Source organism: Ambystoma mexicanum, chromosome 2q (assembly GCF_040938575.1).
Source record: "Ambystoma mexicanum isolate Mex_15411 chromosome 2q, UKY_AmexF1_1, whole genome shotgun sequence".
NCBI lineage: Eukaryota > Metazoa > Chordata > Amphibia > Caudata > Ambystomatidae > Ambystoma > Ambystoma mexicanum.
Window position 1 is genome coordinate 997,489,956 of NC_090924.1, and position 15,450 is coordinate 997,505,405.

At 43.6% G+C, this 15,450-nt stretch overlaps 1 protein-coding gene across 1 annotated transcript in view; it reads left to right on the forward strand.

The window, feature by feature from the left end:
- Positions 1–15,450, forward strand: part of TGM4 (transglutaminase 4) — a 191,050-nt gene that overhangs the window by 143,802 nt on the left and 31,798 nt on the right. The window contains exon 12 of the mRNA XM_069648311.1: positions 12,907–13,073. Coding sequence (XP_069504412.1) covers positions 12,907–13,073 — 167 coding nt within the window. The remainder of the gene's footprint in view (positions 1–12,906; positions 13,074–15,450) is intronic.

A 15,450-nucleotide genomic window follows, 5' to 3' on the forward strand; every position in this document is an offset into this window, starting at 1 on the left:
ACATCCTGAAGACAAATGAGATCCTTTACACCAGGAAACAATCAATGACCAACAAGTGCCGTTTCTGTGCAAGTGGGGACACCGAAACTTTTAGACATCTACTCCTTCACTGTCCTGGTACGAGCAACCCCAGACAAACCTATCTTCACCCACACGGATCAAAGCTCCAGACCATAAGGGAAGAGGATTGGTGGAACAAGCTTATGAGTGGGGATTCAATTTCACTGACTATAGCAACTGCAAAATTCCTGGACAGTTTGAAACTAGAAGAAAAGGACACTTGAGATCAAAACGAAAAACAGCATCTCCTAACCTAGAAGAAACAGTACCCTAAAGAATATCATAAAGAAGAAACAAAATAATTAACGATCTTAAGAAGCACCCCACAACAGAGTGAAGGAAAAGATCTTGTAAAAATTGAAATACAATTAAAATACAAGTAAAAAAAAAAAAAAAAGCTAGTACATGTTTGGCTTCACTTTTCATATAAACATACTGTCACTTAACCATGATAGTCTAACAGTGATGTGTGGGACTGTATTTAATGAGTAGCTACAATGATAAAAGATATTCAAGTCCCTTTATAGCTCTGTCCGTTAATGGGCGTAGTTTCCTTAAAACCCCATTCTAGTAAATTGGTTGATCAAATTAGTAACCTTGCTCTTCAGTACACTGAAAGGCAATCTATACTGATCCGTTCACATGTTAAAAAGTGCACATTTTAGTCTTCCAGAGCCTAGTAAATAACTCAGTAGACGCTGTGAAGGGTGTAACTATGGCTTTACAATAGCCCACAGATAGTATGAAAAATTAGAGGAAACAGTTTCCCGAATGCCCTTCTTTTTCACATCACAACAAACTCACTGTCATTGTGACCTAACTGAAGGTTTACTTCCACCACGTGAAAAGGTAATACTTGTTTTACGTAAGCTGTATTGGGCATTCAAGAGAAATTACAGTTGCATGTTTAGGTACGAAACATTATTGTTACACAGCAAGATATTGTTATTTTGTCATATGTCTTGAAATGGAGAAGGATAATGTTTCACTGTGGCGTGATGCACCCATTCCACATGCCACAATGGGGAAGGGGGTAACGGGCCAGGCCTTAACGTTGGCCCAGCTGCCGTAACCCCCTGGTGTGGCCTGTGAAACGGGTGCATAGGGCTGTTAGCACCCATTCCCGCCGACACGGGAATAACCACACAAAAAAAAGAAACGCACTTACTGTGGCGCGCAAGCAGCTTGTGGAATCCAAGGAGATCTGTGGATCACGGAGTATGAATGGGCACTAAAATGCTGTTGGAAACATGGCGAGAGGAATGGTGGCGGCCATGTTGGAAGTAGCATTCTGGTGCTCATTCGTTCTCCGTGATGGGCTGCACAGAATAATGAAACAGAGGGGAAAGAAGTGCAGCTAATGCAACTGAAAAACAAAACTGTGAATGGCCAATGGCTAAAAAGTACAGAAAATGGAGTGGAAGAACAAAACTGACAATGGCAAATTGCAAAGAAGTCCAGCAAATGCAGATAAAGAACAAAACTGGAAAGGAAAAGGGTTACAATGAGCAGCAGGACAATTAAAAAAAAGGAGGGGCATCAGAGCAGTGTGCAGACACAAATGTGAGCTGGGGGAATTGGGGTTGAAAATTCCTAAATCGTGATAGGGAAACAAAAATAAAATGAAGACCGAGCAGGTAGAAATGCAAGGGAAAAGCATGCTAAGTTACGGGAAAGGAGAATGTGAGAAGAACACAGGGGAGTCAAGCCATTATTTTGAATTAAATTGAACATTGCCAAAGAAAGAAATAGAGCAATTGTGAAAGTGGGAAAACGGGGGAAAAGAAAAAGAGGAAGAGGAAGCAATGGGGGAAGTAGGAGAAGGGACGTAGCAGAGGGAGAGGAAGAGGGAGGGTTTGATGGATTTGAGAGAGAGGAAGAACCAGCATTAGATAAAACAGGGGACCACTGATTACGTTGTTCAGGTAAAAGTTGTCAATGATTTTTGATGGAGAATTCTGAGCGATGGCCACTAGCGGACATGATTTGGTGAGTTTCGAGACAAGCATTAGCTAGTAATTGCATAGCTATAGCACGGATACAGTGATTGGTGCAGATGGTGGGCAAATGAGCTTGCACAGAGATAGTCTTCATTAGGGAGCCAAGAAAATGTTTGCTAAGAGGCTTGTTAGAATAGCAGACAGTGGAGGTGGCAAGATCAGAGGAAGAATGCTTAAAAGGATACACAACAAAAACAAGGGGCAGTGGATGAGACAGGACAGAAACAAGAGTTTGGTGAGGCGTACATTGCACCACGGAAAAGATTGCGGTAACGTTCAGTTAGACTTGCATGGTTTTTAGTGGGTTCATTAAAAGACAATGAGGCACATTTTGTTCCATGTTCATCAAAGGAGATGGTGAAGATGTACGTTGCGAGGAAAAAGACAAAGGGCCTCATTATCGGTTTGCCGGTCCGGAAACAAAGGTATCGGTAGGCTCACCGGCACCGCTGTTACTGTACCGGCAAACTACGTGTCTGCCTGCTGTTGCCGCTCTGCCCGACAAGTCTGACCAACAACGGTGCCAGTGCTTCTGTGTCCCCACTCCCATAGAGTACTATGGGACTTTATGGAAATGGGGATTTACCGGCCCGCCAGATTTGTAATCTCTTGGTGGCACCGGGAGATCGGGCAGTGCAAAGTGTAACTGAATGTCAAACCAGACTTTATTTTGGAAAGTTCCTGGGTTTGCACAATCCAATACTGGAGCATTGCACAGAAACTGCAAATCAGCAGATGAGATGTAGGGCTTTTGAGCTGTCATATCGAGTCCAGCACTGCGAGATTACTTGATAATGGAGCAAAAAATCTCATTGGCCAGATGTAATTCTTCACTGCGCAGGAGATTAAAGGAAGCATTAAAGGGGGCAGATGAAAGATGATGGTTTAGTCCGGCTCTGATAGAAACGTGGGTATGGGGATGATACGGTTTCCCATTAATGGTGCGCACTTCTGCATAAAAATGGCGGATCATGGTGCACAACTCAGAAGAAGAAATACGAATTTGCTTTCCGTGAAGCCAATGGCGAAAGATCTCCACAGCCCATTTTTTGGCACTTCTCGTGATTCACGGTCTTTTTCGAGTGCTATTATATTTAATGTCTCAGCATTATACGAACAGTGGCGTTTTTGCAGTGGCTCGCCATCTGCTGGCCAAATAGAAGAACACTCGCTGACATCACTTTCCAACCCATCGGAAAGAAAAGAGGTGCCTAAAATATTGAAGGACACCAGACGTTCCTCGCCATCTGACGTCAGAACAGAGATATCCGGGTGGAAACGTCAGGAGCAGGAGCAGTAGAGCCGTTACCTGTAGATGGCAGATTTGAAGACGTTGTGGAGTTGCCAGGAGTTTTGTTCGTCATGCGCCACATTGCGGGGTAATAGGCGCACCAAGGATTGTGGATGTAGCTGAAGATTAGAAATGAAACTGCAACATGGATCCAGTGAAGGCGGAGATCGGGAGATAGAATGCTGACATAAGGTAAGAGGTCAGATGGAACATAGGTTGGGAGCCCGTGGTTCCGCTGACCTGATTGGTTTGTGGAGAGTTCCAGGGTGCTAATGTAATTATTATTTATTATTATTATTTAATTTCTGTAACGTGCCACATGCCCATAGGCCTCAGGGCGCACATAAAGTAAGAAAACAGGAGACTGACAAGACAAAAAGAATACCATTTTCAAAAACTGTTTCCGAAGTTGGGGGAAGAGAATTCAGGAGCAAGGCTCTTTAGCCTTGGATTAGGTCGAAGATGTGGCACTTCACCAGTTTTTTAAAAAGACACATCGAGCACGCAGCTCTGATGGAGGAGGTAATGACATCAAAGATCGTACCGCCAAACCTGACGAGCTTCTACCGAAGTTGAACTAATTTAAGGTTGTCTTGGGAACGCAAGAGGCAGCCTGTTATGTATACTTTTATCTGGTCCTTTAGGTATTGTGGGGCCTTATCTGTCCAGCACTCATAAGAAAGAGTCAGGATCTTGTGAGTGATCATGTCTAATGTGAGCCAATGTAGTTCCCTTCTGGCATCAGAAACATGGTTTAATCTTGCAAGGCCAAAAATGGCGCATACTGCGCCATTATGAGAGACATGGAGGGAGTGTAGATTGGATTGCGTAGCAAGCTGTTGCAGTAATCTAGCTTTGAGTTCACTAAGGCAGCGGCTAGAACAGAACAGTTACTGGCTGAGATGAAAGGCCGAATGTGGAGTAGGCATTTTGTTGTGAATGCACAAGAGGTCCTGGTGTGAGAAACATGTAATTTCGGAGTCAAGGAACAAACCTAGGGTCTTGATACTTTTGGCTACCCGGCAATACTGAAACAACTGTACGCCGGACTGAGTTTCTTGAGCCTTTGGGCAGAAGCCACAATAAGTAGCTCTGTTTTTCCTATGTTAAGGGCCTAGGGAGTTTGCAGCCATCTAGGGTGTATAGCATCGTACACTATGTTAATAGCGACAGAGTCCTGTGCATAGTCTCCGGTGAGCTCAAGGATGACATGGATGTCGTCAGCATATTTGGCGTAATGGACACCCAGGCAATCCAAACGGCTAAGGAGTGGCCTGATGTAAACATTAAAGAGCGTAGGAGCAATACACGAACCCTGAGGAACACCACAGGTTTGGACTCTGGAGGTACATGGCCCGAGAAAGGATGCAATCCATTGAGCTGCTGAGTGTGAGCAGCAAGCCTGATCCCTTAATCTAGACACCAAAAGGGAATGATCGACCAAATCAAAGGCCGCAGAGATATCTAACAAAATAAGCAGGGCAGAGTGTCCTTGATCGACTATACTGGCCAAGGTGGATTTGAGATCCAGCTTAGCGGTTTCAGTCCCATGCTTAGCTCTGAAGCCTGACTGGCATACCCCCAGGATAGTATGATCTTCAATGAAGCCCTGGAGCTGCAAGTGGGCTACCTTGTCCATAATTATAAGAAAGAAGGGTACATTTGTGATGGGTCTGTAATTTTTGCCTACTGCAGGATCCAAATTATTTTTCTTGAGCAAAGGAGTGATCCAGGCCTATTTCAGGGCACATGGAACCACTCCTTCATTGAAAGAAACGGTTGATAAGCCTCATTATCCAGGGAACCAATGACGCAAGGGCACCCTTCAGAATGTTGGCCGGGCAGCTGTCTCCCAAACAAGATGTTGGTTTCATCACCTGGAGGATTATATAGATTTTATCCTCGGAGCAGGAGGTAAAGCTAAAGGTGTGTGGTAATTGCTTTGAGGACAGTTGTCATCTGAGGAGGGTGGAATAGCTGTAAAGCCCACCCATACTCCCCTGTAGATCTCTGATCGTCGCTAGGTGGCCCAGAATTTTGGAGGAGAATTCATTATGAACTGTCTGACACTATGCAGAGTCATTAACAAGATTGTGATTGGTGATTGGTTTATCCTCGAATTAATTGAATTGAAAGGTAGTTTGCAGGGATGGGACAATTGATTTCATATGTGGGATCATAAGTGATGTCCATCTACTTGGCTTTCCAGTGAGGTCCACAAAAATGGTGCCACAAGTGATGTCATAGTTGATGTCATCAGTGATTTCATGTGTGCTGTCATTAGTGTTCTCATGGGCTGTGTAACAAGGGTTCAGACTGCTAAATTTCAAGGGATTGTTTGTTTTAAAGTCACTTCAACTAAAATAGTTTCACAGAATATATATGTATATATATTCGTGAAAAAACATTAGTTGAGTGACATTTAAGGGGAAACAATTTATTGCAACACAACTCATTAAATTTGGTAGGTGTTGGAAGTGACAACAACCCTTAGCTTAATTTAGAGCCCCGCTGTGCATGATATTAAATATTTGATCAGTAATGACATCAAAAAAGACATCAAGGGGGGGTGATGGAGGGGCTCAGAGCTAAGGTTGTTGTCACTTCCAACATCTGGTGAATTTCTTGGGTTCCATTCTGACACATTTTCATCTTACCGGTCTCTTAGGTAACGTTCTTTCACAAAATGTTAAGGGGTGTGTTATGCTATGTCTTGTGCCACCTGTAACAGTTGATAACTATGGGCCAATGGCTATGGCATTCTTCCATGGCCACTGCCCCCTTTGCAACAATTGCATTACAAGATTATTGTCCACTGCCCATAGCCTAAGGGCCTTCCCCATAACCCCTTTAGTAGTAAATATCCATTTCCCATGGGCAATGGCCTTCCTTCGTGACCGCTTGCCACTTTCCACCTATCACAGTAAAACACTGTGGGCCACTGGTCAGTGTTTCCCCCGTTTTGGCCCTCTTTCATTCCCGCAAGATTTCCCCCCAAGAATTTCCCAAGAAAACCATTACACAGACGTTTATTCCTGTGAGAAGGGTTTTCACAAAAACTCAGTGTCTTTTGTAAAACGAACGTCATTTAAAATTAACATGTCTTACACAGCCCCCCTCCAATGCTACATAATCTCGCCTCTTCCTTTTTAGGTCTCCCCCTACCTCCTATGGTCAGACATTCCCCTGACCATCTCCTAATATACTTTTTCCTTGTTTCCTCTTGTGAGGCACTTCAATTCCTGCTTAAAAAAGAACTTTTTCTTTTTGTTTGTGTTATTGTTTATAAAACTTCACAAAATCCATTCATACACATACACAATTAAATAACAATGTATAAGACCTAATATAATAAATAAATCATACAACCTTCTTATTACAATCTTACATTCCATTCAATTATTAAGATCTAGAATTTGGCATCATATCGATTCTCACAATTCAAGTATTTACATCTAAAATGTGTCATCATAACAATTTTCACCTAAATGTTCATGGGTTATCTTTAGGAAATAAATTAATGCAATTGTCAAAGATGTAAGCTCCCCCTCCATTAACCGTGCACACAGCAATTCTGAATTAACCAAACTTGTGAATGAACATATTTTCAAAGTATTAAAAATCGCCACCTCAAAGTTGTCGCACAGAAAAGTACCAAGTGCTTAAGGGTTTCTTGTTTTTTGTGATCCTTGCACATTTCACAATTTACCGGTGGTAATTCCTCAAACTTCCTGTGGAAAGATGAAAACAATCTGACAGGCAAAGGCCTCTCGAGCCTTCCACAAAGTATCAAACTCAACATTTGGTCCTCATTCACCCTCCCACTTCCTCTCTGATGCCAAACCTCTTCTTTCTTTCAGTACTCCAAATATCATTCTGAGCACTTGTCTTTTTTCCATCCAGCTTAAGCGTTGCGGAGCAGGGCTCAGGAAAATTATGATATCTCTGGCGAAAAGCAACATCAACTTGGTCAGCGCCAGAGGTGTAGACAGGATTGTCCAACAAGTGGGGATTGAAGCTAATGTAGTTGGGCCCACCACAGTGACATTAACGTCTGTAAATGCCCACACAGCACTCCTGAGTGGGCATTTCCAGACTTTGGACGGGCCTTGCCCACTCAGGCCCTACCCTGTGTACGCCTCTGGTCAGCGCTGCCATTGGAGTCAAGTGCTTCCCCAGTAAATAGTAGCCCTGAAGTCCGAGCAAATACAGGAAGGACTGTGCACTTAATGAAAATCCCCTTGGGTAACTTGGGGATTGCTATGTCGTTTCATATTCTATTGCCATAGCTCTGCATGCTAAAGCAAAGATCAGTGCATGGTCTGGTATTACAGGATGCAATCCTAGTAAGATAGCTCGTCTGGCAAATGTGTTTGCTGCAGAGATTCCCTAAATCACCTGGGCCCAGCAAATAATTGCCTACAGCCAAAGCCAACCATTATGGATTGTGGACAGTGAAAATGCTTTCTCTGTTGCAACGTATTCATTATGCAAATAAATACCTGTTGTTTTCAAATGTGTGGGTCCCCGGAATATCGTGGTTGCAGGTGCTGTTGCTGATTGCTGGGATTAGTTACCGTAGTGTTTAAAAGAGGTCTATTGGCTCTAGTTATACATTCAATTAAGAGCAAAATCATCCTACAAATTGATTACGCAATTGCAATAGACACTTTTACAGCAGCACAATCTTGGAGCTCGTGCTTTAGACATTCAAGGCAAACAACATGCACAAATGACCGTTAATTCTTGTTTGCAATATTATTGTCTACATTGCCATATCTACATATTACTTTTAAGTTCTATAATTTCATGTTAATACAGCTAGCTGTTTATATTTCAATGATTTTGTAATGTTGGGGAGGGGTTTCAGAGTGGGTGTCCCAGTACAGGGGAGCGTTGTAGTGTTTCGACTTGGGTGCTATGTTTTCTAGAGGATACACTGCAGAAATCCCTCCCAGAGGTCAGCCCATTTTTCCGATGTGTTGGCACTATTGTGAACAACTGCTAAAAATATATACGACAAATTCCCTACAATAACAGTTCCAATCAGCTCTTGAATTAGACCTGTATTGCTGCAAATTTTCATGGCAGAGACAGACTTTATTGTCAACAGCTCGTCTGGGAATGTGACAGCTGAGTATTAACCAATAGAGAGCTATGTTTCTTGAATATAATCCCGCTACCCAACAGACCTTTAAGTTTGGCGTCTGTCTTTGATACCATCCCAGTTCACAAAAGAAAACAGATGTCCCATTGCATACTCTATTTGCCCATTCAGATTTGTTATGTGAAGTAATCTGGTCCTGTGTAGTGCAGTCATTGACATATTGGCAGCCCCTTTACTCTTGAACTTACTGCATCACAATAAGAGAAAACACCGATTCGATTTACAGCAAAGTTTTGTGGTGCAGGGCATGGCCGCAGAAAGAGTGCTCAAGTTCGGTATTACCCAAATTGACCTTTTACAATTGACCTTTTGCACAATTGACCTAATTATAGTGGTCCTAATTGACCTTCTGCACAATTGACCTTTATATTATTTTAGTTATTTTATATATATATTCGGTTGGTTTTGAATTATAAATAATATAAGGGGATTGGGTGGGGGTTTACAGGGGGTTTTGGATTGGGTGGGGGGTTTGCGGGTGGTTTCCCCCTGCATGTATGTCCCAATTGACCTTCTAAATTAGGTCACTTCTCCGGAGATCAATTGGGAAAGGTCAATTAGTATACAACCCTCAGTTCACGAAAAGATATGCCATGAGTTGAAAATATTTGCAGTGCCAGATAACTGCAAAGGAATGCCCCAGAAGCAAATGTGTGACTGCAAGGAAAAACTAAAAGCAAAGTTTTGAATTCCATCTGCATCAGGCAGGCCCTTTGTAAATAAAGGGGGAACGGGGGGCTGGTGCAGATGAACATTTTGCTCCAGGGTTAATCCGGCACTTCAGGAGACTGGGTAATTAATCCAGGACCCCGACACCAGAGGAAAGACCCTGAAGACTAGAACAAGACATCCAAAGAGCGAAAGTAAAGGTCAAGGATGGGGTGAGTAGCTGCCAAAGAGGGCATCACTAGTAGTTGTGGAGGAGGGTGGTGCTCAGTGGAGTGATCTAGTACCGAAACGGGTGAAGCACTTCAGGGTGATAGTAGTGATCATAGTGAAGAGGTTGGAGAAAAGAAACAAGACTGGGAGTACACAGACCAAAGGATGGCCCTGGATGGGAGAAATACGAGTGTACTAGTGAAGAGTGGGAAATGGAGCGTGAGAGAGAAGGGGTGAGGAGGAAGAACACCCAGAGAAGAAAGTACTGAGCGGGGCCAGCCATTGTGATGAGAATCCCTGAGAATTAGAGTGGCAAAAGAGATTTTAGGAGATTGGGAGTGAACCCAGATCTCTAATGATCAAGGCCAGCCTGACAGGCCTCCGAGGAGACTACAGAATAGCTCCTCTGATGAAAATGCCAGACTCTGGGAGTTTTGTCGACATTGAGCCAGGTCACACCATTTCTTCACCGAAAACCGCAAGATTTATACTATGCTGAAACATATGGTAGGAAAAACAAAAAAGAACAACAGATCACAAATCCATTCCCAAATGAGGCAGAGAAACAAAGGGCAGACTTTCCCATAAACCCAGAGGCAGATACCGGGCCAAGAATCTGGTATAAGGCAAGTCCCAGACACTGGGTAGCTTGAAGGTATTTTTATTTGTGGAAGAGTCTTTTTTTCCAGCTAGAGACATTTTTATTTTTTTATTTGAATCACAAGAAAGGAACCTGAAGCCCCCAAAGGCTAAGGAAAGCCAGCTTGAACTTTAGTTTCCCAATAACTTTCAGATTTTATTAGCCACAAAAACATTCTGACGCTTCTCTTGCATGTTTATGTCCACCCTCGGGAGGATAACTCTGGGGCAACGTGCTCGTCTTGGAAACGAGCCAGGCGGAGCAACACAGGTTCGATCCCCTGGTCAGAATATAGAAACCTCTGGGTATTAAGCGCGTTTATAAATAACCAATTACAATTACCTCCACATCACAACTTCCTGTTTATTATTTTGCCCACTCGCTGTCAATTTCCATAATAAACAACATTTAAGTTTATTTCTGGGTGTCGTCCAGATCACACGACTTACTCCTGATGCCTTAACATGCTCTACATGACACGGCCACAGCCAAGTCTTACCGTGGAACAACATCACAGAGCCCCATCTACAAAGAAGCACTTGTTATTAGTTGTGGATATGGAAAGGAGACTGCAGTAATAATCCAAAGCAGATGTAAACAGCGGGAAATCAAGTAACCCTAAAAGTCAGCCAGTAAAATAATAATAAAAAAAATAATAGCGGAAGGCGAAACAAGGAAGTTTGAGGCATCTCCTAAAACACATGAAAGTAAAACAGGTAGACGTGTTACTCTAATCATAAAACAAAGAAATTAAAAATTTAAATATAATGGCAGGCATCGTTCCACTGTACGAGGAAATCAAAAGCAGTCACAGAGTAAAAGATAAAACCAGCCACCATCATGCAAAAAGCAAATGTCACGCAAACATCTGTAGTATGAGGTGCGTTTCACACAGAAATAAAAGCAGATTGGTCACATGATTGTGATGCAAACATGAACTTGCCAGTAAGTGCACTCCTCTCTGCACACAAAAGCTTCACTGTCCAACTGCCCTCAACTTCTAGTCAATGTAATATTTACAATAAGGCCAATATAGACTAGAGAGCTTGATCTTTTGCTTCAATGCATCCACCTTGATCTGTTGCTTCAGTACATCCAGCCCTTGATCTGTTGCTTCAGTGCATCGAGCGCTTGTTCTGTTGCTTCAGTGCATCCAGTGCTTGGTCTGCTGCTTTTGTGGAGTGAGTGGCACATCACTGCCAGCTTCTCTACATGTTTCCCGGCTGACCTATTTTTCGTTGCCGTGGCTTCTTGGTGGCACTTTAGAGATGTATCATCTATTCTATGCCCTCCCATATATTATTTCTTCTGCGGTACAGTCCCACTATTGTTGGTATTCGTAGTCCTAGATGGACGTAAATATTCACCTGCTTATGCGGGATTCTTTTCTCAAACTCCAGATGCGCTTAAAGCCTGCTGCACCACTGTCAGCTGACGACAGCTTGAATTATCGCATGGTGGCGCTGGAGTGCGTTTGGTCACTGCATAGCTGAGCTTCAACCACAGAGATATTGATATTTACTGAGGAACACGTGTCACGGTGTCAGTGCAGAGTAAAGGCGATCCAGGTCATTGCAGATTACCCTGCATGCAGCAAAGGCATTGCTAATTGCCAAGAGATGATCAGGGATATTCCCCTCCCCCTACTGCCACTTAAAGTCAATAGGGCTACCTTGAAATATCACATACAATGAATGCATAGAAGTGTCACATGCACATAACGCAAACGATATGTAATGCATAGTGCATAACCCTACAAATGCACACATGGGTCCCCCTTTTGTAACACCAAATGCAGATCTGCTGGTGAGGCTGGCAAATGAGGGTAAACAAGTTGCCGTTTTGCAAGGGCATGTTTATATTACACATCATGGGGTGTAGGGTGGATTGTGCGCCTGTTTGAGGTAGGGAACTTTCACACTAGGGCGCTCAAGGGCTCCCCGTGGGGGTTTGCAGCTGTTCCAGTGCAGGCACTGACCTTGCAGCCGAAGCTGTGCGGACAGAATTAGGGCAGAAGTGCTCTTTGTCTGCTTTTTGACCTGGCTGTGTCCACTACTGCTCTTGGGCACCAGGTCATGGGGCTCACGCTTTCCACTGATCCGATCCCTGGTCCTTTCTGCAGTGGGAAGGACTATGTAATGGCTCATTTGCTAAACCATGGGTTTTACTGTATTTGTGTTTTCCCTTTTTTATAATTTATTTTATTTACCATTTATGGAACTAAATAGCTTCTGATCATCTATTTTCAGTACGAAAAAAGATTGTTATGTTTATTATGAGTCAATGTTATTGTCAAAATGAGTTAACACAGGTCACCAAATACAGTGTAAATGTTACCAAGTGTGATCCTTAAATAAATGAAGAGTTAAAACTTTGGAACCGCTTATCATGTACGTTTCATGCGCTTGGTCGTATGTTGGATTGGCCCACGCAGCTGTACAGGGTTGATGTGCACTAACCCGTTTCAACATGTTCTGTGAGGTTGAGACATGGATGCCTATGCAAGCAAAGGCTTTCTTTTCTTTTCTGGCAGACGTGGAATGAAGTTGGATCCATTTGAAAGATCCCCAGCAAACAGCAACAATTCTGGCCTTTTTCCCCTATAATCTTACATATATATACCTCTAAAAGTCCCACCTGCTGAGAGGTGTGTTTAACCCGCCGGTCACAGGTTCATGTTCCAACAGGGCCTACCCCTGTCTTTCATCCTCTCAGTCCATACACTGAGTACTGTTCGTGTTGCTAAAAGGATCACTGGTTAGTAATAGCATTGCAAATCAGCAACAACTGTTTGAAAGTTCCATATGATCACAAATATTTGAATGCCTGCTACTCATGGTTTTTTGTTTTTACTGGTGTGCTTCCACAGTGACTGTGCCTCTGGATGTGCCCGCTGATGTATACATGAAGTCATTGGTCGCTGTCGAGGACGAACTTCAAATCAAGGTCAACGTTATATCGGAAAATGTAGTAAACGAACAAACTTACAGCGTGGAAAAGATAATAGCATTCCAGTACCCTCCTATCCAAGTTGAGGTAAGTGGGTACATTACAAAATCAGAATGTACAGTTACCTTAATTTCAAACTCACAAGGGATCAATTTCCATGTAGGTTTCTTCTCTGCAAATGTCATTCCCTCACTAGACAAGTTTTGAATGCATTCACGGGGGTAGCAGGCAGGGAAGGGGAGGAGGTAAACCCCTCCACACTCCATCACTGTTGCACAGGAGGGGAATCACTTGCACCACTGCCTCTGGGTGACTGTGACGAGGTATCATCTTGCCCACTGTGCACTGACCTCCTCAGCGAGTGCTGCTGCCGGCCCCACCAGAGTCGAGTGTGCCCAGTGCCCACGCTACTTGCTGCTCACAGGCAAAGGGGGCCACTGGAAGCCAAGAAACACTGGGCATTCTTCAGGGCTCTCCTGCCCCATCAAAGAGGGCATTTCTGCTTGAGGGTTGCAGTGGGTAGTAAATCACCAGCGGGAATCCAACCAGTAAGACTGCAGGCATGTTAGGTTACTGGATCTGTACCGTGCGCTGCTTCCATCTCCATGGTCTGCAGGCATTCTGGCGGATCAAAATGGGAGTGGGTGGGCTTTGCTAGTTAGGAGTAGACGGACAGTGCAAGAGGGTGGTGCTTTGTGTTTATTTGTAATTTGGAAGAAGCATGAGCTCTGCGTATGAGACAGCGTTCTAGGTGTGATGTGTTAGGAACAGAGAGGGCTTTGTCTTTACGGAAGAAACCCTGTGCTTGCAGTATGGTTGCGTCCTGGCCAGAGGATAGGTGTGTCAATAGGTGGCGAGGGGGTAGAGAGGTGTTGTTTGGTGTGTGGGGGGTGGTTCTTTTAAACGTTTTGTGCGAGTGGCTAGTTGAGTTTGCATAGGCAAGGTGGAGAAATTGTGTGTTAGTCAATAGGAAGTGGTGGGTCCCACAGGTTTTATGATGCTGCTTTTGTTTTGTGTTGTGATGCAAGGTGTTGGGTTCTGTGTGGTTGTAGCGGGTTGATGTCCAGAGTTGCGTTTCTGATATTAAAGAAAAAGAGGGAAGCTTTTGTCTTAGAGATTTAGTGGTGGTGCTGTCATGTTCTAGTAATTGTTATCATTCTCTGAGTGGGATAAGTTGGTTTGGAACAGGATGGTTGCGAGTCTGTATGGCGTCCCCTTCCAGTGTATCCTTTTGTGGGAGTTGGATGATTGAAAGGTGTAAGGAACTCATGGTGGCAACAGTAAAGACAGACACAAGTCATCACAGTTCAAGGGTGTTTATTAAACTGTATATGCGGGTTGGAAAACCATCTAATCTAAACGTAAAACTAAGATGGGAGCAAGCTACGACCATCAAATAATAATAAGGCAGCCCAAGTGGCATCTTGTCAAATAAAAGGGCCTATACTAAGAAAAAAACGATTGCCAATCCTTACACTAAATACAAACAAAGAGTGTGGGATAGGATTCACAGGAAAGAAATAAGTGTTCACAAATAATAAGTCAAGATGCGGTAGTCTGGGTCTCCCTTCCACACGTTTTGAGCACAGGACAAGGCGGGATTCTGGAGCACTGCACACGCTAGAGCTTTAACAGCAAGATCCAGCAGTTCCGCTCTCATCTATCAGAGCCTTTCGGTGGTTAAGTCTCTTTTCTCCAAAAAAGTCTCCTGCCTCCGAGGACCTGATGCATTCCATGTATTCCAAATATAATAAACAAAAGTTATTTTCTGCTTGCTCTTTAGGTTATGTCTTTTCACCCCTGGATCCCCCTCTTCCGGGCTCAGACCCTTCTCGAATATTAGCCTCCCTCCATCGGGTTGACTACAGCTTTCAATACAATCTCATCTGTGAGATTTACAAATCTTAATGTCTTTTTAAACAGTTCACTGTGGACATCCCTCTACCAGGTTCACTCTTGCAAACACACTATTTACCAGTGTGTTTGGCTTTGCCCCCTCTTTATCGGCATTCTTTATCAGAATCCCTCTGTCGGGTTAACACTTGCCAACTCTTGCCAGTCACTCAATGTGGGATTCACTTCCCTTAGCTTTACATTCATCTACCGGACAAAGACTTTCGACTGTACAGAGGATTTTGCTAGACCCATGTTTGACCACTTTGACCCCTTTCTCCCGCCTTTCCCAAAGCCTTCTGGTAATGGTAGTTTCAGCAATAGGGTATTCACACAGAGCAACCCGAGTGTGCACCCACGTGGTGCCGGACTCCTCTGTGGCTGGTTTTCCCCCTCACATATTAACAGGTCTTTGTACTTTCTTCAATTAACCATTTGCAACTTTTGTTCAACGCAGTTCAGTTATTTATCAGCTATCCCCTTGACTCACCAGCTGTTATGAATGGCTTGGCTTTGCTTGTCTCTGGAGTCAAGGTCAGTAGCACGGTGGCAAGCATCTCTCCCCGACTTG